Below are 26,269 nucleotides of genomic sequence, written 5' to 3' on the forward strand. Positions count from 1 at the left end.
GGGGCGGGGCCGCTCTCAGTCGCGCGCAGGGCGGGTGAGGGGAGCGGAGCGGCGTCGCCGTCCCGGCTGTGGCAGCGGCGGGCGAGGCGGGGGCAGGGGCTGCAGCAGCGAGAGCAATGGCGCTGTCCGTGCCGGTCAACGGGCTGAAGGAAAGCGACAAGGAGCCCGTCATCGAGCTCTTCGTCAAGGTACGGCCGAGGGGAGGCAGAGGAGGGCAGGTGGGGCGAGGGGAGTCTCGTCCCGTCTGAGCGCCGAGCGCGCGCGCGCCGCGACCGTTGGGCGCTCCCCCCCCCCCCTTCCTCCCTCGGCTTTCCCGCCCAGGGGGCTCCGAGTCCCCTCACGGCTCCCTCGGGCCCCTCCGTGCGCGCCCCGCTCCCCGCGGACCCCGGCACGGCGGGGGGAGCCCCTCGCAGCGACCCCCCCGAACACCCCGCGGGCGCGGGGGGCTCCGCTCGGGGCGGCTCCCGCACAAAAGCGGAGCCCAGGGCGTGTGCCCGGCGCCGGGAGGGAGTGCGGGAGCCGCGGTGAGTCAGAGCGCGCAGATGGAGCGGGCGATAGCGCCGGCGGACCGCCAGAGAAGTCACTTTTTTGGGGAGGGGAAAGTGCGGCCCGGATGCGTTTTGCTGGAAGATTCTCCGCCCGGAGCGAAGGGTGCCGCGGGTGCGGGGCAGCACCGCGGGCAGCGCTGGCGCACGGGAAGAACCGAGCGCCACAATGGATCGCCCTCGCTCGGCATTGTGTGCCCCGCGAAGCGCAGCAAGGCGGCAAAAAAGCAGCAAAAACACGAGTTAGTCCTCGCTCCCCGCCCCAAAAGTCTACTTTTTATGACGGGGAATGAGTATGTAAAGTAACGCCAGGTTTTTATCCAAACTAGAAGAATGAGCATGTGTTGTGCTGCCCTTATCTGGCGAAGATACCATATGGTATCTCCACATGTTTTGCATTCATTTATTGCTGTATGATGCAATATTTTGCATCCTCCGGGGCTCTGGTGATGCAGCACCTTACTTTTACTTCATATCAAAAGTAACACCAATTACTCCGTGCAATCTTCTCTTTCTGTGCTTAAGCGTCCTTTAATGAAAGCCGCTGCAGAAAAGTATTTAAATTCTTCAGATAGAGTTTCTTCCACTTGCAGTGAGAAAATCAGAGATCTCTTAATCTGGGAACTTGGGAATTGCTTTGTGTAAAAGCAGCGATGACAAACATGAAAATTTCCAGCTAGAGCTTTGGAAATAAGTTATTAAATATAGACTTTATTTCTTAAATGATACTCTAAAAGTGTTGAATTTTTCCTCTTTTCATACTTCCTGATAGTTGTATCAAGAGGCACTAATGGGACACCAGGGAGAGCATTGCAGTGGAGGATTCCAGACCTGATTTTGGTCAGAGTATTTAGGCTCTTGGTGTAGAGGTTAGAACTTACAACTGCAGCAATTAAGTTACAGATTACTTTGAATTATTTATGGCAGTGTATCTTTAATAAAAAATGCCAGTTTATCTTCCTCTGTCCTAAAGTTCGTCAGCTGATTTTTCTTATTTTTAAACAAATTTGAACAGTGATTGATGGCAGGATGATTTGGGGGCAGAGAGAAATCAGCTTTGTGGGTGTGTTTAAAGAGAATATTTCATGCATGAGGAGTGGCATGGAAGAAGCTGTAAAAATAGTTTTGAGAGAGATGTGTTCATTCTGATTAAATCAGAATGGGACCAATAAACCTGTGGGATTATATGAAAGGGGGAAATCGGGGGAATTTTCTGTCCTTTTCAGTGAATTTTTTTTATTGGCATGGGTTTAAGAAGGCCAAATTTTGGGTTATCAGTGAGGATTTTTTCCCTCAAGGAAACCTTTTCCCATTGTTATGGATGACTGCTGCACGCTGAGCACTGTCTGCCCTAAGGATAAAGTTCAGGTTAAAATAAGAAGTTATTACTGCCTGCCTTCCCAATCTTCAGGTAAAGGTTATTTCCTTTAAAATCCTTCAGATAAAGGACAACCCCCAGCCCAGCAGACAGAACCAAAACAGTTGTTTCACCTGGGTGTTGCTGCCTGTCCCACGCTTTATGGAAGCTGTTGAGGATTATCAGGACAGCTTTTTTGTAAGGCAAATAAAATCTTGTTTTCTGACTCATTTAGATGCTCACTTCAGAAACTGCTAGGAGAATATGTTCATTGAAGAGAACCAACAGTGTCTGTCTGTCTAAAGGAGCACTAAATCTGAATTTTGGTAATTATATTTTCCTCTGTGAATGGGATGCTCACTTGCAGTTTTTCCACGTGGTTGTGGGTGCGATCTAGAAAAAAAAACCCGAAGTTACCGAGAGTTTCTCCACTCAGATAATCACTCTGCAAGCCGTGGCTGGGATCTACCTGAGCCCTGTTAGCCAGGGAAGCTCTTCAGGCAGAGGTAGTGGAAAAAGTTCTGGACCAAAGTGGAGCTCTCAGCCCAACGCCCGGCCCAGGGGCGGTGACTGCATGACCTGAGCACAAAGGATTGTAGCAGCCAGACCTGAGATGAAACAAAGGTAGGGATTAAAGCTTGAGAAACAAACCTGTGAAGCAGGAGAAAGGGTCTGGCTCTGTGCCCAAACTGCGGGGTTTGAGCCTTATTAAATTGTGATCAGAAACCAAATAGGATGGGCACGGCGCGGGGAGGAGCACACACACGGCGGGTTCGGTTGGGAGTGACTGTCACGGTGGGAATGGCTGTTGGGAGTGACTGTTGGGAATGGCTGTTGGGAGTGACTGTCACGGTGGGAATGACTGTTGGGAATGGCTGTCACAGTGGGAATGACTGTTGGGAGTGACTGTCACGGTGTTGTCACAGCACATCCATAGGATTTTTCCCACCAGACAATGTATCAGTCTGCTGTAACTTGTATTTTCATAGTCCGTGAGAACTCCGTGCTGGATTAGGGTATTAAGTTAAGAAAATCTCTTGCAGTGCTGATTCTGTTTCTTGGTGTCACAATGAAAACTTCCAGCACATTTTCATTGCAGAGCCGGTGGGCTGCCTGTGGTCTCTTTTTAAACCAAATGTAAATATTTTTCGAGTCTTTTCTCTTGAGAGCTGATTAGGACAAAAGCAGCGGTGTATCTGATTTCATTTCGTTTCCTTGTCTGTTCCATGTTTTATTAACGAGGGAGGCTTCCATTGTCTAAGAGGAATATTTTTATGTGCCCTAGTGGCATTTCAGAGCAGTGAAGGCTGCATTGTGCTGAATGTGCTCGGAGAAACTTGAGCTCTGGGATTGGAGTGCAGCTCAGACAGGTCACTTGGAATAATAGCTGAGCTTTAGTTGGTGGTGTGTGGAATTTTATTGTAAATAATAAACGCGGTGAGGTGACTTGGTGAAATAGGCCCAGTCAGCTGTGGAAATCATAGAACAGTTACAAAACTGCCTGTGCAGCTCCTGTAAGGGAGAGTGTGAGGATGGAGCTGCTGAAAGCTCAGCCCTGGGCGTTCTGGAGGGCACTCAGTGATTGCATCTTCTGCTCCTACCGAGGTGAAGACACAGAGGGTCAACAAGTTCGGTGTTAAAGGAAACTAACACCAGTCTCCACTAACGAGAAATTCAGAGTTGTGTGTCTCTGCTGGCATGGCTTGGCTTGCAGCTGATGCAGGGAGCCAGTGAGGAAGGTCTCCCCTCTCCATGGGTAACGTGTGTGTACTTGTAATTAATCAGACCTGGGATTGCTGGCAGCTCCCAAGTAAGGTGTCATTGCGAAATGGGGCAGCTGTGCTGAAAATCAGATAGAGTCTACTCCCCGTTTACCCTTGAGCTGTCTGTCAGTGCAGAAGAAAAAGCTGTGATTTCACATTTAATAAATTCCACAGTGACTGTAGCAGAAGCTTGTCTCCATTTTTGTGTGTCTGATCCAAACAGAGATTTGGCAGGTGAACTGTTTGTCTTCCGGGCTTGGGGTCTGTTGTGTTCAGTGCAATGCTGGGGCCGAGGCAGGAAGGGGATGTGAGCATCTCCAGAGGATGGATTTGTGTGGATTCAGGTCTGCCTTTGTCTCACCCTGTGCTCATTCCCTTATGTAAGCTCTGCTGTGGCACTCTGCAGCCCTGTAGCTCTGTACATTGGTTTATTGCAAACCATCCCTGAGCTTCTTTGTCATCAGTTTTTGGGTTTTTTTTTTTCACCCACAAAGTAGCTGTATGATTTAAAAGCACATCAGTACAAGGAAATAACAGGACTGGAGACATGCAGTGCTGCTTCTCAGAGATAGTCTTGGCAGGGTTATTGCTTGATAATCTTATTAGATAAGTCTCCTCCTTATGCCCCAGATCATCCTTGAAGGGTTTGATGTAACCTCAGCAGCTGAGAGCCTCCTCAGCCTGTCTTTGATACGTGTTTGGTGCGGACAGCAGAATGTCATGTGAGGGTTGTTTCTTGGGAGTGTTGTAAAGGAGCCCTTTGTGAACTGAGGTGTAGCTATTAGTTATACCCTGTGCTCAGTGGGTATAAACCAGGCCTTTTCCTTCTCCGGCCAGCAAACCCTAATTCCTTTCAGTTCTGCCTGGGGAGGTCCTCACAGCCAGAAACATCCTCAGCTTTTTCATTTGGCTCTGGTTGGTGATGCAGGAACTGCTGCTCTTGCTGCACAGTTGTTTAAAAGCACAGAGATGGTCCCAAGTGTAAATGTAATTTTTTTTGCAAATCATTGGTAAGTAAGCCTAAAGCCTCCTGGCAATCATTTCCAGAGGGTTAACTCATTTCCAGATGAGTTAGCTTTCCTTCAGTCAGGAATTGCTTCTGAGTAATGGTTCTATTCCCTGGCATCCCTTCTCCCCTTCGCAATGATTAGCATCAGACAGCTCTGATTGTCAGAACTTCTGTTTGACTTTGCAGCTGAAATGTGTCTTAACACTCAGGCACTTTTCCTCTTCTCCCCTCAGAGGGCTCTAGAAACGGTGAATTCCCAGATTTCAGCTGGTGGCCCGTCAGGGGCTGAGGGCTGGGCTCTCTGGGGGTGCTTGTGAGTCACTCCCTCCGTGGGACACGTGCCACGGACACATTCCTGCAGCGCAGATCCTGCTACAAAAGACAAGCCTGTCCTCAGTTTTCCCAGCTGGGATTTCTCAGGCTGCGCATCGAGGGCTTGAAGTGGAAGGAAAGGGAAAGCCTGAGTGGCAGAGCAAACGTTGTGGGGCAAACTTTGGGGCCTGGAGGCTGCTGAAAGGCAGGGATGAACGAACACTGAGGATCCAGGGCTTGTGCTGATGTTTGGTGTGTCAGTCTGGGACTGAGTGTGCAGTGGTGAGTTCACCAAGCAGGGAAGGGCACTGTGAACACCAGCATTGCTGTGAATACGAGTAAAGAGAGTGAGATCCTCTTTAAAGAGAGTTTTGGGTGGCCATGAAGATACGTGATTGTTGAGAAGCAAGGAGATATGAGAAATCCTTCCATCAACTTAGGGAGTGGGTGGGAGGTGCTGCTAATCTGGCAGTGGGCAGCCCTGGGACAGGATTAGCACACTGAGAAGTTGGTGATCATCCCCCTCCCAGCCTGGGGTGACTCATGGCACTGTCTGCTCCTTCCATGGCTATCCTGACCTCATCTTGGGCATGGAAGGAGGTCTTTATTCGAGGAGCAAGCCTGTCTGTCCTGGAATGGGGAGAGCAGAGAAGTTGTTGGTTCTCTGGATGTGGATTTTTGAAGGCTGAGTTGTCCCTTCCTGGAATCTGTATTTGGAGGAATCTAATTGGGGAATTCCTTGAACTCCGAGCTAAACAGTAAGCTGTGTACTCTGGGAAGTGACTGTTGGACTCTAAAGTTTGATTTTTTAAAGTGTTCATTAGCTCAAAGGGACAAAAAAAAAAAAGCCCCGGACTGTTATTTTCTCACCAGTGTGTGTTCAGATTGTGTTTAAATGAAACATTTCTTGTGATGTGACAAACACAAGGCCTGCAAGCTTTTGTAACAGTGCCTGCACCAATCCCAGCTTCTGGCCAGGCTGGACATACCACTTGAAAATCCACAAGAACGACTTTCAAGACTGGATAACCGTACTTGGCAGTAATTGGATTTGTTGCCTTGTTTTGGTAGATGTTCTTTTCCCAGTGAACTGAGCAGTGCAGTTCTGCAAAGCCTGAACTGGACAGTGTGGGAGAAAACAAGGTGGTTTTTGTCTGCCAGGGGAGGCACTTGCTTTGTCTAAGACAACAAAATTTAATTAAGGTGGTGCTTGGTTGCAAATTGATGGTTCATGGAAAAATAGTTTACATCTGTATTTGTTATCCATCTAATTTGATTTTTATCTTCAAAGTTCTTGGTAAATAAGCTGTAACAAACAGCTTATTGTCCTAATCGGGTCTGGGGTTTTTTCCCTGCATATTCTTCAGTGTGGAATAATATAGTTTTAGTCTTAAAATAGATGCTAGGTGCTCCTTTGTGGTATTAAGAGTTTGTGCATATTTTAACAGTAAAAACACCCAATCCCAAAATTGTTATGTTATCTTCATAGGAGTTTCAATAGAGGTTTGACTTCAGGAGCTTTAAATCCTTTATTTAGAATATTTTTTCCCTAAAAAAAGGATAACAGTTAATTTTTTAAACTTGCTTTGAGTAGTTTGGGGGTTTTAATTCAGGTCAAATACATTTGTGGCACAATCTGGATTTTTAGGGTTTGCTTCTGCTGAAGTGAAAAATAAAAGCTAAAGTGCTGTTAATGACAAACATCTTTGTGTGGGAATTCTCGGAGAGCTCAGACTTATTCCTTGTATTGTTGGCCAGACAAAGGGCAAGGAACTTACCCGAGGAAAGGAAATGACTGAGTTCTCCCCACTGAATCTCCATATTAGGTATAAACTAAATATAGGAGTGTAATCCAGGAGTGAAGTCATATCTGAATATTTTCCCCAGAAGAGCTGATGGGATCACTCAGTGCTACTGGGCCAGCCTCAGAGGTTTTTTGGCTCTCTTGGAGCTTTACTATTTTGGCTCTGCTTTGGAGAGCTGCTTTTCTGAAATAAAGGAAATAGCTTTTTTTACATGGTTTTATCTGAAAATAAAATCAGAGCAAGCCTAAGGTGGCCTTTCAGGGTGCTGCACGAGGTGAGACGCGGTGTTCTGGAGCTCAGGGAGATCAGGACCCGGTCCCAGAGGAGAAAAGTGGCTTCCATCTGCCAGGGGAGGGGGAATTCAGTCAGGGAGGTGCCTTTAGTTGGGCATTGCTTGTGTTGGACAGAGAGCAGGCCTCCCCCGGTCCCTTCACTCTGAAATAGAAACTCCAGCCCCACTTTTGCTCTCAGATAACGTTTTTCCTCCGCAGAGCTTGTGCACGTGCTGCTGACAGTGGAACAGGTTCAGGGCTGGGTTTTGGGAGGCTGCTGAGCGTCTGGGCAGTGTGTGTCCTTTGTGGGCACTGCCAGGCTGAGGCAGTGCTTCAGCTGCACATCCTGTGTTCTGCCAGGCTTCGAGGCCCCAGCTGGTGCCTTTTGGGCTGCAGTTTGGACAGGAAACTCCTCTGGGCTTTGCTGCTCCTGGGAGGGTTCAGACCAAGTCAGCTGGGCTGGGATGACCAGGAGGAGGAGGAGGAGGAGCAGCCCAGGGTGAGGCTGGAGCAGCTCTTGGTTGTTCTCTGCTCATCTGTCTCTAAATGAGGTTATAAATACCACAAACACAGCTCTAGCTTTTCCTGTCCCACGGAAGCGAGGCACAGTCAGAGGTTTATTTGAAGAACTCTGAAATGCCACAGATACAGATTTGACTGATTTCTGAGCCCCAATGACAGCGTTTGCTGTTCTTTCCTCTCGCTTTGGTGCTTCATGGTTTGGTGGGGGAGGTTTGGAAATGGGTCTCTTGGGCTGTAGCCAAGGCACACACTGTACTTCAGCAAATTGAATAAGTCCAGGGAGAGAGAATCGCTGTCATGAACAATTCCTGCTCTAGGTTTATGTGCTGGAGACCCAAAGGCAGCTTTCAGGCAGCGTAAAAGAAACCCTCAGGCTGCAGGGTTAATTGTCTGCCAGCAGTTTCCTACCAGAAAATTGCAAGATTGTGTCAAGATGTTGCCCAGCACATTGCAGCTTGTGTGACCCTGCTGACCCTGCGGGGTTTGTTCACCAGCAGCTCTCTGTTCGAGGTATTGCCACAGCAGAGATGCCAGGCCTGTGCCATTAGAGAATAATTGGATTTTCCTGTGCCAGCCCAGGAAGTGTCCTGCGTCTGTCCACAATAAAGCCAGGGTTTGGTGTTCCTGTCATTAAGCTTCACTGAAGAAAATGGTGATTTGTATTTAAAGCAGGTTTGGGACTCTCCATCTGATTCTTCCAAAGGATGAGCATGGAATAATTCCTGTTCTCCAAAGGACTAGAAGCACTTAATTAAATTCTGCTGAATTGTGAATTTACTTCCCTACACCGTGAGGATCCCACAGCATCTTCCAAAAGCTTCTCAGTGAGAATTGGGCAGTGATGAGCAGGAGCTGCAGCAAAGTGTGCAGGACAAGTCTGCTAATGATTTTCTTGGGAGCAGCATCACAGGGCTAAAAATAGCATCATCCTAAAATGGCCAGAGGCTGTTCCAGTCTGGTGTGTGACACAGAGGGGGCTTATCAGAAAGGTAGTGACTGAAGGGGCAGCTTGGATGGGCTGGCAAACATTCCTTTCCTGCTGAAAGAGCCAGATCTCAAGCAAACACAGGCACTCGAGTTAATTATTTTGAAGTATTTTTTGAATTTAAAGGAATTTCAGCTGAAGTGGAACTTGGGTTGGTTACAAATGGTGATAGGGGTCAGGAGAGGCAGTGGTAACTCAGGTTGGTTTTGCCCTGGGTCTGTTAATGTCAGTCAACATATAGCAAATGTACACTAATTATCTTAGGTTAATTATCTTAGGGAATTCCAGGTGTCAGCACTGATCTGGTGCTTTTTGTTTTCCATTTTCCCATGTTTTTCTCAAAGGAATGGCTATTTAAAGCAGTGATGGCCTGAGTTGTTCAGTAGAGCTAAATTTGGGCAGGGTGTGGTGGTTGTGACTTGAGAGTTTACCTTCAGACAGTGTTACCAAGTTAAAAATTCACTTTCAAAAGGCACTTCTGATGTCCTGAACCCTCTGCAGGATGTGCTGTTGGTTTTCTCCCCGATTCCCACCTTTCCTGGTTTTGTTCTTGGTGACAGGGAAGTTCTTTGGGCTGTCAGCCCCATTTTTGTGCCAGCCCCGTGCTGAAGTCTTCTGTTCATGTGTGCCCTGCCTGGTGGCACGAGGAAAAGCTTTGCCTTGGAGATCGTGGCCCCAGCTGTGCCCTGTCCTGGAGAGCCAGAGGTGACAGGAGGAAGTGTCCCTGTCACTCAGCCCTCAGATTAAATCTGGTTGAACCAGATTTAGCCAGGGCTGGACTCTGCCTTGCTCCCTGACCTGTTCCTCCCCTAAAAACAAACCAACTCCCTTCTCAAACTGCAGGTCTGGGAGGGAGCAGATCAGCTTTTCCAGCCCTGCGCCTCACTGCCTTGTCACTTGTTCTGCTCTTTGAATAAGAGACCATCAATACTGATCAATATTGGAGCCGCTGGGAGCCGTTGAGCTCTGCTTTGCTTTGCAGAGCGGGTGTGAGCACAGAGCATCCCCGAGGCCCATCCATCCCTGCCCCAGCACAGGGAACACTTGCAGCAATGGCCCTGTGGGGAGCGTTTGTTACATCCATCGACTGCTGTCACTCCTCCCGTGGCTGCAGCTCTTGACAGCTTATCTGAAACACCTTCAGGCAGCAGCACAATTCTGCTGTTCAGCCTGGCAAGGGAAAGGTCCAGGGGTTTGGGCTGGCACAGCCAGACCCTTTTCATGTGTGGAACATCAAACCACGCCTTTCTGGATCCTCTGTTCCCTTATCTCACACCTTGCAACTGCTGCGGGTTTTTCACTTGAATGGCTTTGTTAGCTCGCCTTAAACCATTTCCTCTCAAAACAGTAATCCTTAAAGGATTATTATTAATTACTCAGTTTTGGAATGAGCCTACTGCTTATTAAGCATGCAGAATTGATTGTTATCTGCTGCTTTGAGGCGATGGCTTTGCATCGTGCTGGGTTGCTCATGCAGTTTTCTCAGCAGGTTTGGTTTGCATTGTTAGAACTCAAGACATATTTCCAGATTACTGAGTTCAGAGTTTGAAAATACCCTCTCTTTCATTTTCATTTCCCCCCCCAATCTGTTTATTGGCTGGAGCATTATTCTTCTAGACTTTGCAGAGTGTGCTGTCCCACTTGGGGGAGTGGGGATTTCCTTGCTGCTGCAGTCACATGGCTCCAGTCGTTGCCTCTGGTGAAAAGGATTCTGTGAGATGCTTCTAAAATGTCTTCATCCCTCTTCATCCAAACTCCTTTTACCACTTCTGGTAAAGATGTCACATCTGGGAGAAATTCCCTTGAGAGTTTTGGGTAAATTAAGAAATGTCTTCTGGTGTTCTGCCCTTTCCTTTTGTTCTATTTTTGCAGGCAGAGGCTGAGCTGTATCACATTGCTCATCACATGCACTTTGACTTTATTATTTTTCTGCAGTTATTTGAGCTAGTTTGGGAAACTTGTAGCGGGCTCCCTTTAACTGGTTAATATATGAAACAGTTTTGCAGAAATCTTCGGGACCAAGGATTTCTAGAATTCTCAGATCCGTGCTGGATAAGAATAGTTTTATGCCCTTTAATGTTTCTTTGCTTGTCTGGCTTTTTGTTGGTCTTGCAATAAACTTCAGCACTCCCTTGCTGAGGTAAATCCACTCAGGTTCTCGTGTCAGGACTCAGGTTAATTTTTATGCAGCTGTAAAGACAAACATTTCACAATTTAAATGGATTTTTTTCCCTTCCCTTGGCTTGTTCAGCCACTCAAACAGATGTTTGCTTGCTTGTACTCTCTGGGGTTTTGTTTTTTTGGACAGTCTCATTTGAATGAAATCACTATTCAGGGAAAGAGAAAGGGAGGAGGTGGCTTCCAAGCTAAGCTCGCTCCTGCAGACCCTAAGCAGATTTTGGGGTTTTTCCCTTTCCCAAGGGCTGCACTCCTGCCTGGGCCGAGCTGCTGGGCCCTGGGAGCTGCCAGGAGTTTCAGTGTGGCTGTGATAAACCAGGCTGGCTTCTCCATGAGCAGCTGATCTGTGTCACTGCCCTGGAACTCTCCCATTCTTGTTTGAACTTCCTTTCTTATTGAATGTTTCTTTAAAAATAGCTTGATTTGTTTTCACAGAACACTGTAGAGCAGTGTTCTGGAGGGTGTGGGCTCTGCTCTCTTACAATTAACAAGGTCCTTTTTGCCACCTTCTCAGAAGTTTTCTGAATTCAATTCAGTTTCTAGAGGGTAACACACAAGTGAAAAATTCCATTTTTCTCGTTGTGTGGAAGGTGTGGCACTTTTCCTCTGCCTGATCCTAATCCCTACAGTTGAAAACTGAAATTCAGTGAAATTAGATATATGGTGAGGTTTTTGAACACATATCCTTCAGTGTGCAATGGTAGAATTGGAAATGAGCCCTAATTGCAGGCAGTTTGGCATTAGTAATGTTACCGGTATTTTTGTAATAAAGATTTTTAGACTGGTTTTAAAAAGAATTTGAAATAAAACCGCAAAGCTTCTTGGTATAGAATGACTATAACCTTGTTAAATAACAAATAACCTATGCTGAGGTTAGTGCAAAGAAGTCAACATTTAATATTTGCTTTACTCTGCTGGTGATGAGGATTAGACACCGAAGACATCCTGGAATTTTATGGCCTGAGTTCAAAGGCAAGGCAATGACAAGAACAATTATTCTGTGATTAACCCCTGCATGTCAAATCATGTCAGATTTCAGAGTATTCTTCTAACGTGTAAAGTTTAGAGTTTACTGCCAGCACAGCTCTGTTGTGGCAGAGAAAAGCAGAGCCAGGAGTGACTCCTGCAGGAGCACCCACCCCAGCGGGGACCCTCTGAGGAGAATCCATGGGCTGAGGGGGCACCCAGAGCTGGCTGCTCCTCAGGAGGGGCTGGAGCATCAACCACCAAACGGGCCTCTCGGGCAAGCACTTACAGAGCAGAATTCCTTGGCTCCAGAGCTCTGGAGCCAGAGTTTCTTGGCATTCCGAGTGCATTCCTTCTCCAGTATGTGCTCAGAATAACTTGGGACTTTTTGGAGCAGAAGTGGGACAAACGTTTGCAGACAGAACAGTCTGGGCTCCCTTTGGGCTGCTGGGCTTTGAGAGTGCATCAGGGTTTGTTCACAGCACCGAGTGTTACTGGGCTCTACTCCCTTCCTCTGACTCAAATAATCCAAAAAGCCTGTCCTAAACTGAAGCAGATGCTGCTGCTTGGTCGCTCACTTTGAATGTTGCACTTGTGTTGGGAGGGAAGGAAAGTTTCAGGATGAGCAAATGCATGTCACCTTTTTTGGTCACTTTGATTTTGGTTTAGCAGGATGGACCTTAAGGAAAGCCACAGGTCAGCCTGAAATGTTGAACAGCTTTTGGTGCAGTTCTATGATTTTAAAGTAGTCTTGGTTTGGATTGCAGTGGGCCAGGGAAAGTTTAGTGGGATGGGGATGTCAGCCTGTGCTGTTGCTGCTGTGGAACTCAGGCCTTGCTTGAAGTCTGGGGACTCAGATCAGTTTTGAGTCAAAGAATTATTTCTGCTTCAAAGCATGAATTACTCTGGGCAGTACAAAATATTTCTTTTCCTTAGATGGGATGCAGTGTTATGTTTTTCCAAAGGTAGATCAGACCTGACACGTGGCAGCAGAAAAAACAGATGAATATAAATCTATAATTTACCTGTAGGAAATGTAAACACAGGGAGGGGGAATTGCTGAAATCCAGCCTGCTGTGTGCAGGGACAGTGATGGGTTAAATATTAACATGTTATCCTTTTTCTAGATGCTTCTAGAATTCAGCCTCCTGAGCAAACACATGGCAGAGTTTGAGACAATCCGTTGATAATAATCTGCTGCAAGTTTCACTCCACTGTCCAAAGACAGAGCTGGCAGTTTGTAATCTATAGCAGAATAACAGCTTCCTTTCTCTTTCAAGTCTTCATTAATGACACCAATAAAGGTTTGAAGAGAACTGGCTGTGTCTACACCCAGGTCTTTGGGAGCTCTGACAGGAGGGACACTTGCAGGAATTAATTAAAAAATGCTCAACAGCTGTTAAGGAGACTCAGCTTTATCTGCAGAGGCCCCATGACTTTACAAAACCCAAACCAGCTTTCTGAATTTAAGACAGTTTCACTGAAAAACTTTCTCTTTTCCTGGCCTTTGAAAATCCTGCTGTTACTCTTCTTAACTTTCAAAGTCTTTCTGAATTCTCCTCACTGTGATGATGAAAGAATTGGCCAGGCTTTGAGAATTGCAGGGATGAAAATCACTCTTGGAAGGACTCTAATAATAACAATAATAAGCAAAATCCATTGAAACTCATCTAATATAAAGTACACGTCAGGATAGTCTGACATATTTGGCTGCTTTAAGTACTGAACCAGTTCTCAGAGGATTGAATTTTATAACAAAGGTTTCCAGTGCCTCATTCTAGCCCAGTAAAAACTAAAATTTTCCAACTCAGCAATGCATCCTTCATTGTCAGAGGGATGATGAGATGGGTGCTATCACTGGGAGCTCACTGCTGCTTCTAATGGGCCTTTGTTGTGCTGGGACAAAGCCTGATTGATGAATTGCCTATAAAAAGTGGCTTTGGGATATTATTTAACTGTCAGTGAAGTCTCTATGTACTCACAGTTATGTCTTTCCTCACAACACCTGCAGTACAATCAATTCTCAGTTCCTGGCTGCCCTTGGCTCCCTGGAGCACTGCACAGGCAGAGGCAGGGGCACTGAACTGGGAGATGACTCCAATTAATCAGCCATGCCTTGGAGAAGAAAGAAAAAGCAATAATAAAGAGCAGAGAGCAGCACTGCCATTGGAAAGCTGCCATCAGAAGGTGTGGCTGCTCAGAGGAGGATGTTCACTGCAGCACTGGCAGTGTCACACACAGCTGAAATGTTGCTCGGTGCATTTGCACAGAATCACAGAATTTCTAGGTTGGAAGAGACCTTGAAGATCATGGAGTCCAACCCATGTTCTAACACCTCAACCAGATCATGGCACCCAGTGCCACATCCAGTCTTGTTTTAAGTCTTTTTTCTGGGCAGCTGGAGGACATGACAAGTAAAACCTCGACAAGTGTGACAATTTGAGTTGTAGTGAGTGTGTGTTTAACTACAGCTGCTCCAGTGGCTGGGAGATGAGCGGATGGCACAGCCCTGCCCACGTTAATGCTCTGTTCTGTCCTGCAGGCTGGCAGTGATGGTGAGAGCATAGGAAACTGCCCCTTCTCCCAGAGGCTCTTCATGATCCTGTGGCTGAAGGGAGTCGTGTTCAGTGTCACAACAGTGGACCTGAAGAGGTAAGAAATACTTCATTTATTGGGGCAGCACGAGTTCAGCACCCTTGGTGGAACAAAGCTTTGGCCAGAGCTTTTATGGCTCACAGGCTGGTTTTGTGAAATTAAAATCTGTCCTAATAATTGACTGAGGCAGCCTGGATGTAAATGGTGCATTCACTGATGGTTTAACCGCAAATAATGGTAAGTTCCCTTGAATTTCTTCAGTGATGCTCTTCTGTAAACTCACAAAGTCTTTTGTGACTGAATATTGACTCTTCCTTTCCTGACTTCACATCGAGATGCCCCACGTGGGGACAGATGGATATTTTTAGTCAGCCACCCTCTGGTCAAGTCTCCAGTGATGGATAATTGCCACAAACAACATGCAGCCTCTCCTTTTCTTAATGTTTTAAAGATAATTTTGGTTATTGTGCAATAATAATGAAAATACCTGCCCATGAGGTAAATCCAAGTGAAATGGGCAGGAATAAAAGGTGGAATATTCTGCCTTTGTTCAGTGTCAGCCAGATAAGTCATGATGCTGTCACCTAAATTGCAGCTGCTCCTCCTTGAAATGAGTACCTTGGTGGCTAAAAACGGTGAGAAGTGAATCCAGGAGTCTGAATTTCCTCAGGCTGGGCATTCTTTTTTATGAAAGTGCTAAATTCAGCAGGGGCCTTGTGTTTGCTTTGGGTGTGAAGTCATGTTTTCCCAGCACTGATGGAAAACTCTGTTGGTCACAGCTCTGCAGAGGGGAGGCTGCCAGTGCCTCCAAACCTGAATTTCAGGAATAAAGCCAACAGAAACACAGTGTTCTGCACTGACTCCAGCTTAGAAGGGAGAAATCACCCTGCTGGACTTAACCTCTTGGGGTTTTTTTGAGGGAGGTGACTTGTTTGGGTTTTAAAAATCACTGAAGCTGCTGCTTCAGAGCTGGCAAGGAGTGTTAAAGGCTGCCAAGCGTGGCGAGGGGCAGAAAGCAGCTTTTGTCAGCTCTGGGTGCATCTGGAGCTGCTCAAAGAGCTTTTCTGGGATTTCCCTGCAAAGGCTGGTGCTGCCAGCCCCATAAACCAAATGTGTCACGTCTTCCAGCGAGCCCTGCCTGTGCTTTCTGCAGGCTCAGGAGCAGAACTGGTGCTTGTGGGCTCTTGGTAGTTTGGGATTTCCTTCTCCTTTAACGAGGGGCTTGTTTAGGCTAGTGCAGTTACTGGGGTGGGCAGGAGGAGGGGGTCTGCAGAGATATTTTAGGTTTGAAAGGATTTTTAATGCTGAAGCAGTTTAGATATCATTAAAATGCCAAATATTCCTGATGAATTGGCTTCATTTTGTGTCCCCTTGGCAACTTGGAGTTAATTGGATGGGGGAATGGGATGTAAGACCAACTTTTAGCCTATAAATTGGTTGCAGATGTTTAAAGTTGACCTTCCCTACACAAGGAAAGCTTTCTTTCAGGGTTTTTTTTTTCTGTTGAGGAGGGGAAAACACAAAATAAGTGCAGAATTAAAGATTTGCAGGGGAATAGGTCAAATAAACCACCTTTGAGTTGTGCACTGAGGGGGTTCTCTGGGAAGGGAAACAAAGGACCACTGAAGCTAATTCAGGTTGGAATAGATATTGATACAAACTTAATTCCTTTTAGACTTTATTTAGATGTCCTTAAATACAGCTTTACCACTGGGGACTGATCAATAGCCAGTGGCAGAGCAGTGCAGCTTGAGGAACATCACATCCAGCTAAGTGCTGAATAGGAAATGTTTGACATCACGTGGGGCTGTTTCCCCCTGTTATCACTGCCAGGATGATAATAGATGTTAGGTGGTGCCTTAATATTGCCACAAGAAACTGCTTTTGTGAGCACATGACTCCAGCCAATTATCTCCTCTGCTCTTTGTTCCTGTTAGACACAAACTCAAAGAGCAGAGCAGGAATTGTTTAAAAAAACCCGAATTTATTTTGTTGGCCAAAACCAGAAAAAAGGCTTTGCTTGCCTCTGCCTCATAACGTCAGTGCTGCACAACAGCAAGGCCAGCTCTGCCTGTTTGTGAGCCTGAAAAGGTCATGGTTGGGTACAAAAGTTCACGAGTGAGGGACTTGGGACACAGGAAAATCTGAGCCTGCTTCTCCTGCCTCTGCCATGTGCCTTCCCCTGCAGAGCTGCCCTGAGCTAACAAAGGCACATTCTGCAGTGCTCAGCTCTGCTCTCAACACACAAAATATGCACATAGGCAAAGGAGGAGGGCAGTCCCACCCTCTGCAAGGAGTCAGGCATTTCTTCCCTCTCTTTGGGCACACAGAGGCTTCATTCTTCCCTTCTGGGCAGCAGCATTTCAGTGCCCAGAGCTCTGGCTTGTTCTGGAGGCCCGAGCAGAGCTGCACTGCACAAACCATTTGTTGGGCTTGGAACAGCACTCAGGGCCAGCTTGCCTTCAGCTGAGTGCTGAAATCCTGTTTGAAGCATCTTCATTTGGAGTTTTTGCAGCTCCTTTGACAGGCAAAGCCTAAATAAAGATATGGAATATTCAAATTCAATATTAAAGACCACCCAGAGGTGAACCAGCTTCAGCGGTGTGAATTACTGCTGAGGAGCTGGGGTTTTAGTGCTGACATTTCCCCATGTTACTCCTCAGATCCTCATTGCAGTACTTGTGTAATTTATAAATGTGTTACATTTGGGGGCTGGAATTTGTCTGCTCTACAATAAATAATTTGCATGCTAATTACTATTCTGGTTTGTGGCAAAGCCATGAGGTGTTTACCCCTTAACTCTGAGGCTAGTGATGGCCAGATAATTAATGTGGCCCTGCCTCCAAAACCCCTGGTAAACTTTGGGGTAGGCACAAACCCTCTTGGAATTATTTGGAGTGGCTACAGAAGGGTTTTTTGTTTGGGTTTGGTTTGTTTTTTTAAGCTCTCCAGCTTTATCTCTGAAGGAAAACATCGCTGTTACAGTAATTGCCTTCTTGTTTGACTGTTGAGGGAATTTGTACTCTGAGCCTTTTCAGGCTGTTCCTGTGTGCTTGGGATCTCCTGGCAGGAGCAGCAAACTGGAAGTCAAACCCTGAGTTATGTTTGGGCCTGGGCTGTGGGATCTTCAGCTCTGCTTTCTTTCTCTTGAAAGATCCAAGTGGTCTGACTGGATGGATAAAGTGCTCCGAGTTCTTTGGAAAACTCTTTTGGGCATTTCTTTGGAATAATCTGCTTCTGAGCCAAAGCTTGCCTTTGATAGTATTCCTGCAGATCCTGTGGTCTTGCCCCTGTTTGTTTTTAAAATAACATTCCTTTTGAGGAATTTTATCTGGCCAACATGGGGAACTGGAAGGGAGCCACGGTGACTTCCTGTAATTGTTGGGAGTTACAAAGCTGTATTTAAATGAAGTGTTAAGCTACTTAAAGCATTACCCAATGACAGACTTTAAATCCTAAAAGTGAGAGAGAGCTGGCAACTCTTAGTGAGAAATAACTTCTCAGAAGCTTAAAAATTGAAAAGAGTTAAATTCTTGTATTCATAAAGTCTCCATCCCCTGGCTGAAAGCAGGGTAAAGTATGAAAATCACTTTTCTCCTTCAGTCTTACAAGTAAGCACACCGTGGCTCTGTAAAAGGGGCAGCAGTGGGCAGGACATGACATTCTGGCAGGGTTCTTAATTTTGTAAGAAATGGAAAACAAGACAGGCTTGTAAGCTGGGCTCAGAGTCCAGCTGCTCTGTCACGCTGCCCTGCAGGACTGGGGCTGCAGATGTCACCAGCTCAGTTTCCCTGGCTGATGCTGTCAGGAGGATTTCTTGAAGCGCAGTTGCAGTTTCCAGTAAATCCAGTTCCTGCATGCCTGGAGCTGGCTCAGGAACGTGGCCACGCTGGACAGGGCTCGGTCCCAGCTCGGGGTTATGGTCCAGCCTGGATTTGTTCAAACAGGAACCGAGGGGCAGCTTTACCTTGGCAGAGTTTGCTGTTGCTGGGCCAGCAGGAGGTGGTGGCCAGGCTGCCTGAGGGAAATGTTAGCTGGAAATAGAGCTAGAAATGGCCGAGTATTTCAGCTTTTTGCTGTTTCTCTCATGAATAATCCTAATGTGGGATTCCTCTCCCAGGTGTGCTGCTCTTGTTTGTAAATCCCTTTTTGCACTGGGGGAAACTGAAGCGTAATTTTAAACACGATGTTCAAACATCTGTGAGCCTGCCTGGAAGCAACCTCCCTGGGCACAGAATAAATGCTTTATACACTGGGCTGGAGCAGAGCTGCCTCTCTCCAGAGCAGCTCTGTGTGAGGGGGGAGGATTAGCACAGATTATGCTATATATAAACTCTTCTGTGGGGTTGGGGAAAGAGGCAGAGTGTGAGGTGTGTGTACAGGTATCCCTCTTCTAGTCAACATTGTATTGAGGTGAGAATAAACACAGCCAGAGGTAGGAGGAAGTTGATTTTAACTGTTTTAAATTAATTGTTAGCAGGTGTAGTCAAAATGTTTCATTGTAAACTCACATTTTAGAAAGAAAGCTGGTGGTGTCTATTTAAAACTGAGGACGTGGGAACCTCAGCAGTGCTTTTGTGGTCGTAGCAATGAAGTTTTGTCCCCTGCTTACTCTTCATGGGTTTGCATCTCACCCCAGGAAACCAGCAGACCTTCAGAATCTGGCTCCAGGCACTCACCCCCCCTTCATCACATACAACGGGGAAGTGAGAACAGACGTGAACAAGATTGAAGAGTTCCTGGAAGATGTTCTGGCCCCACCCAAGTAAGTGTTAAACTGATGGTTTGTCACCTCAGACAGGCACAGCTCTCACGGGGGATTTCTGCCCTAAGGTGTTCTTCAGCATCAATAAGCTGAAGACGTGGAATAGTTCTTGCTTGTCATACCTTCCTCCCCTCAGCTCCCTCATCTTTAGATCAAACACTGCTTTCTCTGTAAGATTATTTTTAATTATCCTTTGTATACCCTGGTCATCCTTTCTGCGCTTTCAAACTCTTCCTTTTGGTGACAGGCACATTTGTGTCCCAATAATGCAAATGAAGATGAGTCTGCTGTTCAAAACTTACTCCTAAACTGCAGTGAGAATTTGTTTTAATGTGTTCAAACTTTCTCCAGACTCTTGGCTTTCTGCTCTTCAGCTGGCAGGCAGATCCAGACCCTGCCTTTAACAGACTGAGCTGTTTTGTCCTTTCAGCATGGCAAAACTTCAGGCTTTTGTTAGGAGGTGTGGAGTCCATAATTCTCTGATGCTAATTGAAATGCAGAACCCTGTATTTTGGTTCCAGATGAGTGATGTGCCCCCTTGGCAGCCCTGGATTGAGGAGCTCTGGTGCCCCTGGGCTCCTCAGACACTCTGCTTGTGCCAAATGTCTCATTCAGAGAGCAGCCATGTGCTTTGGTGTCCCTCTGGGAAGTGCTGGGTTTTCAAACCTCAGTGTGTGATGCTGCACTGGAGGAGCCAGTCTGGAAAAGGATAAATCAGTAAAAAGTGCCATTTTGGGCTAGCTGGTAGATAATGAGCACCATTCTGCTAAGTGTGCTGTAGATCTGCTCCTTGCTGCTTTTCAGGTACCTGAAACTCTCACCAAAGCATCCAGAATCCAACACTGCTGGAATGGATATTTTTGCCAAATTTTCTGCTTTTATCAAGAACTCCAGACCAGAAGCTAATGAAGGTGGGTCGCTGGGGGGACAGGGCACTCCTGTTTCACTGCCCTGTGTTTGTCAGAGCAGCCTTGTGGGAAGTGTCTCCCTGACAGATTTAGCTGCATGTTGGTGGACACTTGAAAGTCTCATGAATTAAAATCTTGTTTAAATTTAATGTCAGAAATTTCAACATTTGAAAGAGAACTTGAGTTCAATCAGAATTTCAGTGGGGTGTGCGTGGTTTGTAAATATCCCTGGCACTGGATCTTCTCTGTGCGCAGCCACTCAAAATTCTTGAATGAAGGATAAATATTTCAACGTCCAGAAGCAAATTTCAGGCAGAGTTTGTGTCATGCCCCAGTGGTTGAATTTCTGTGCTCTTATTTCACCTCTCTAGGACTGAGGGCTCCCATTCAGAGTTCTGAGCTTAGTTCAGTTTGTGTCACTTCCATTGAGGGATTAAAACCTTTCTGTGTGGAGGGAAAACAGGAGATTTCACATGAGGGATCAATAAGTGGTAAAGAACTCTCAGCTGGGCCTTTAAGTAGTTCAGTACAAATCAATTTTGTCCTCAAAGTACATAGAGGGAAAACCAAACTCAGGGAATCAGGGTTCCTTTCTGCTGCATTTCAAAGGGAGAGATGCAAAATATTTGTAAACGGTTGGGAAATAAACGGGGATTTTCTGGGGTGTGCTGCCCTCTGCTGCTGCATTCCATACACCTGCTGTTCCACTGCAAATCCTGCTGTTCCAGCACCAGCCTGGGTGCTCTGGGTTGGTCAGGGCTGTTTCTGAGCATGTGACATTAAACAGATTATGTTTAAATGTATATAAACCCCAGCATAGCTTAATTCTAATCAGTTTAAGCCAGTTAGGCACAGTCTTAAGAAACTGACATAAGCCACTTTTTAAACCAAAAATAAACCCTTGTGGGCAGCCTTACAGTATTTTAAATTAGTACAAACTCCTGTACTAGCCAGCTTTTACATAAACTACACATGTGGGATATTTAAAGAGATTCTGGTCTGGTTTCAGTGTTCTGGTGAGCACAGAGGCACAAAAACTGACCAAGGGTTGCAAATCCTTCAGGGTAGCACGGGGCTGTGGGGTTTGCATTTCAGCTCTGGCAGCAGTCTCAGTTTGATATTTGTTTTGAACCGTGCCTTCCTGTGCAGCCTTAGAGCGGGGCCTCTTGAAAACCCTGCAGAAGCTGGATGAGTACCTGAACTCCCCCCTGCCCGACGAGATCGACGAGAACAGCCTGGAGGATGTCACCGTCTCCACCCGCAAGTTCCTGGATGGCAACGAGATGACCTTGGCCGACTGCAACCTGCTGCCCAAACTGCACATTGTCAAGGTAAAACCTGGGGGGCCGCGAGGGAAAATGCAGGAGAAAATAGCTGTGGTTTGTGGCATTCCCCAGCCCAGCTAACTGCAGCTGTCTGTAAGCTTGGCTGCGCTGTTAGCAGTGAAGCTGGGGGCAGGTTGGGCAGCAGAGAGCCAAACCCCATTTCCCTGCACTGACCTCGTGGTGTCAGGGAGCTGCAGAGCTCACAAGGACAAGGAGGGTGAAGATCAGGTGAGGAACTACTCCAGAACAAAGTAAGTGGCACAGTGGGAAACAAAGGGGTTGGATAAATAAGCGAGTTGGAATCTTGGAAGAGGCAGCCTGGGACAGCCACAGGAGTGCAGGTGTGCCCACATCAGTGTGGTTTGATTCCTCCCCCTGCCTGCAGTGCTCCGTGTCAGTTCTGTACTGCAGATGGAGCCACAGGCTCAGTTTCTGGCTGCCTGCAGAAGTTTCCCCGGGTGAGGACAGCCCCGAGGGAGCGAGGCACGAGCAGCCCTGAGGAGCAGCCAGGGCCAGGGGCATCCCTCAGGAGCAGCCTCTGGAAACTGCACGAGTCATCCCAAGTGTCCAAGCTGGAAGGATAACTTCACAAGAGAGTGGCCAGGGCTGGCAAAGTGTTTTAAGTGAAGGGTGTAAATTCATGAGGTGATTCTGTCGTTCCAGGTGGTGGCCAAAAAATACCGCAACTTCGAGATTCCCAAGGAGATGACAGGGATCTGGAGATACCTGACAAATGCTTACAGCAGGGATGAGTTCACCAACACCTGTCCTGGAGACAAGGAGATTGAAATAGCTTACAGTGATGTAGCCAAGAGACTCACCAAGTAACCAGCACCTGCAAAGGATGAGGTCCTGCATATCCCATAACAATGCTTCTAACAGACTGCTCTTTTCATATCAATAGCAATTGTTTTTTGCATGAACTCGCAGTTACTCCAAGTCACGTGGATAGACCAGGTACAGTAATTACCTAAAGTTTGCAGACTTAATTACAGGCTTGTTTTTCCCGGCCTCCTCTCACAGCCTTTGAATATGATCGATGCAGTCGTGTTCCTGTTGCACTGGGGTGACTCTGGATTCTTCACTGTGAAGGGCTGGCTCGCCCCTGCTGCTTCTCTCTGTAAACATTTGGTCCATGATTTGTCCAGGAATTGGTTTAGGATCCTGTCTCACTGTATGGTACAAGGAATATTTATGTATTTTGGAATTTATTGCTTTTCCAGAAGATCTGTACACGCCTGTCATACCTGTGACACGTTGAACTGTACCTGCTTGTCTATCCTATTTACATAGAGAAGGGAACTTAGTATCCAAAAGAGCCATTTGCAAAATATTTGGTAATGTTTTGTTGGTTTTGTTTTGTTGTGTTTTTATAAAATCTCTTGGATTTGAAGTCACAGTAATGGTTGAGAATGGACTCAATGTGAACCTTGGATTTGAATGACCCCAGCATCAGGGAAGTTTGAATCCAGGCTTGAGAGCTGGGGCAGGAAGCTCAAAGCTCAGAGTTGGTGTTTATTGTGTCTTCAAGAGCTTGAGGAGATTTAAACACCTGCATTGTGTGAATTTTGAGTTGCAGCAAACAAATAATTGTCAGGATTTTCTATCAGGAAACAGCAGAGTTGTTCACCTCTGTTCACCTTAAGAATTGCAAGTGGCTTTCTTTTTGGTAGTTAAGAGCCTTTTTGTTTTGTATAGGTATTTTTGGTGATTTTTACTTAAAAATCTGTTCTGTCATAGCCCAAATCCATGGAAACTATAGTGTCCTAACTCTGGGTGGGGAATAGCAGTGCAATGATTAGTGATGCAAAATGGACTGAGAGCCATGAAATGGGAACTTTTTAATGCCCTTTCTTCCCTGAAGAAAGCTAAAGTGACCTTTAAAAAGAACATTTGCCTTAAATGATAGTAGGTTTTTTTTTTCCTGAGTGGAAATCTGGGAGTTTTGTAAAGAAATGGTGGTGGAATCCAGTCCTTTCCATTGAACTTATCCCACTTGTTTCTGTGCACCTGGACTGCAGTTTTGCATACTCATAATCATTGCACTACTAGACTTAAATCTTTTTACAGCAACACTGAGGAATAGCACTACAATTTTTTTAAAAGCAATTTTCAAATGTTTCTAAACCAGGGAATAGTTTTCTTGTTTAAAATTAATGGTTTTGATGCACGAAATAAACTGCTAGGTTATTTTTAAAAGACCATCATAAACAACTCCAAAGAATGCTAGACTTATATGCCTATTTTTTTGTAAAGATACTTTTATATTTAACTGATTTTAGAAGCTGGAAAGTGCTATTCCTGCTAGGTTGTTCTTGGAATATTTAACATTCTGCAATAACGTGGAAATGCTCACACAAACACTTTTATACACTAATTTTTTTTCTTTTCTTTTTTTTTTTTTTTTTTTTTTTTGGTAAAGCACTGGCTTTCTGAAAACCAGCCTGACTTTTCTAAGCATCCTGCTTTTGCTACTTTATGTACCCGTGGAGTTAGCTGGACATAGAAGAGGTAGAGAACCAGATCCATATTTGTATACCTGGCTTGTGGTGCCTTGCCCTGCCTTCCTAGAGCTAGAACTCCAATGTAAAGGCACTTAGCAATCCTGTCACATCTCTGCCACAGGCAACTCTCTTAGATACACTTAACCCCTGTTCTGATTTGTTACAGGAATGTTTGGGCACAGAGGGAAATCCTGGGAGTGACCTGGTTAGGAGAAGCTTGGCTGTAGCCCTTTGTTGATTACTGTCTTCTAATGTCACGTTCCCCTCCTGAATAAAGTTCCTCAGGCAGAAGAATCCTCTGTAGGGCTTCAGTCTCTGCTACAACGTGACATCTAGAAAAAGGAATGATTTTTTTATTTAGAGAACAGCATTTTTAATGACACGTAGGGTGAAAAAACCCCAAACCCAGCCCTCCTTGGTTTGGTGCTCTTGGCCACCACGGCGTTCACAAAGCTGTAGGAAGCACGTGATTGTGGGCATATCTTTGTGAAGTTTTTAGCTCCCCTTTCAAAAACAGATCGGGGTGGCCCTTGGAAGTTGTGTTGAGGGGGCTGTGGAGTCAGGCTGTGCTCCCTTTCCCAGGGAATTATCCCTGGAGTGCAGAGAGCAGGGCACCCACAGCCTGGAGCTCCTGGGGTGCTGCGAGCAACCCCCACCTCCTTAAACACCAGCTCAGGCTTCTTCTGACATAATCCATCCCCTCTGCTGTCCAGGCAGCCTCCAAACCATTGCCCTTCTCCCTCAGAGGTTGGATTGTGTCTGGGAGCTCGTAAACAGAGCTCAGGCTCTGTCTGTGACCAGTGGATTCCTTGTCCCAGCACAGAGGAGCCTTTCCCTCGGAGCTGGAATTCCAGTGAGCACCAGCTTGGCAGGGTAACTGTCCTGGGTGTCTCTCAGGCTTCCTGCTGCAGTTTTGTTGTGGCAGGAGCTGCCCAGCCCCTCCTGGCTCGGGGAGGGAGCAGGAATCTGGTGGAGAGGAGCAGCTCCAGCTCCGTAGGTGATCCCTGCAGAGCAGGGGAACGGCGGCGTCTGGTGTGGGCAGAGCACTTTCATCTGGCCCCAATCACCAGCTCCACACTAATTAAAAAAGCCCTTTCATAACTATGTAAATTCTTGACTTCTGTCAACTTGTTTACAATCTGATCTTTAAATGCATTTTTAATTTCATCAAACAGCAATTAATCTACCCCCTGTTTAAATTTAAAATGCTGCTTCTAGCCCCTTCTCCAATTTAAAAACAGCAGTTACCCTTTCAAGTAGGCATTCCAGTTTGCAAGTTGGTTGCATGTATTAGCATGCTGAATAAATACTTTATTCTCAAGCTGAAATATGCTTAAATTCGCATTAAAACAGGTGACTTGTGTACTTCCTGAACACAAGGGGAAAATCCATCACCTGCACCCTGTTTTTGTGTGGGAGAACAGATTATCCTAGCTGCATTATTATTTTATTTTTTCCCCTTAACAAAGTTTTCCTTTTTGGGGAGATCCCTGCTGTGGAAAGGCTGCCTGTGGAACGAGAGGCGTGTGGGACTTGTGGAACAATTCCACCCTGTCCATCCCTTCCCCGATGTCCCACAAGGGCAGCCCCAGCTTGCAGCTTTGCATTTTCCCATAAAATCAGTGTTTTCTCCACACTGGGCATGTCCAAACCGATCGAGAGCTGCGTGCAGCTCCGTGATAAGGAGAGAGATGTAATCAAATTTTTATGCTAAAGCAGCAAATTAGCATTTGGTATCAAAGGAGCACAGACAGGAGTAAATGGGAGCTGCTGGAGCCAAACCCACTGATGCCTATCTGGGTGCAGAACAAAAAGTGGTGAAGTGCAGCCAACTCTGCTGCTCTCCCTTTGCCACTCAAAGCATCTGAACCCATGCAGTGAGTATTTTTCAGGAGAAGGCTGTAACCCAAGTGAGAAATGCTCCATCTGCCTCAGAAGCTGTGCCACCAACTCCCGAGTTTGGTTTCTGGAGGGGGTGGGAGCAGGATTGAGGGGATGGAGACTCCCAAGACAGGACATCAAGGATTGGAGCGTGGTTTGCAGAAATACTTGAAGAGTTGATACAATTTGTTGTAGTTTGCTTATGTCTTTCACTTTCTGGAACATCTTTTACAGATATACCAGTATACTGCTGGCAGCTATTGTTAAATAAAATTATATTTTCACTACCAAGCAGATCTTTCTCTTATTTCTGAGGATTTCCAGGACTGCAGGGTGACGGGCTGAACTGCACAACACAACTTACTAGCAATTATGTTCTCCATTTTTGGCCTTCAGGTTTAGGGTTTTTCCAGTGGTGGTGTGATTTAAGGCAGAATGAATGTTATTTCTAACCCTGTAACCAGCTGTGGTGCCCCTGAGAATTTAGAACTTCCTTAAAATTAAGAACAAGTTGAGAAATAATGAATTTCCACAATTTCTTTAGGAGAAGCAAGATGATTTTTTTTCAGATTTTCAG

The 26,269-nt window shown here is 46.1% G+C and overlaps 1 protein-coding gene across 1 annotated transcript; it reads left to right on the forward strand.

Annotated features, from left to right (window-relative positions):
* Positions 1 to 25,983, forward strand: CLIC4 (chloride intracellular channel 4). Its single transcript, XM_038160699.1, has 6 exons — positions 1 to 188; positions 14,257 to 14,366; positions 18,949 to 19,074; positions 19,879 to 19,985; positions 21,132 to 21,313; positions 21,971 to 25,983. The coding sequence occupies exons 1-6, from the start codon at positions 117 to 119 to the stop codon at positions 22,133 to 22,135; spliced, it is 762 nt and encodes a 253-aa protein (XP_038016627.1). The 5' UTR covers positions 1 to 116; the 3' UTR covers positions 22,136 to 25,983.
* Positions 25,984 to 26,269: the final 286 nt, after the last annotated feature.

This window comes from Motacilla alba, chromosome 23 (genome assembly GCF_015832195.1).
Source record: "Motacilla alba alba isolate MOTALB_02 chromosome 23, Motacilla_alba_V1.0_pri, whole genome shotgun sequence".
Classification (NCBI taxonomy): Eukaryota; Metazoa; Chordata; class Aves; order Passeriformes; family Motacillidae; genus Motacilla; species Motacilla alba.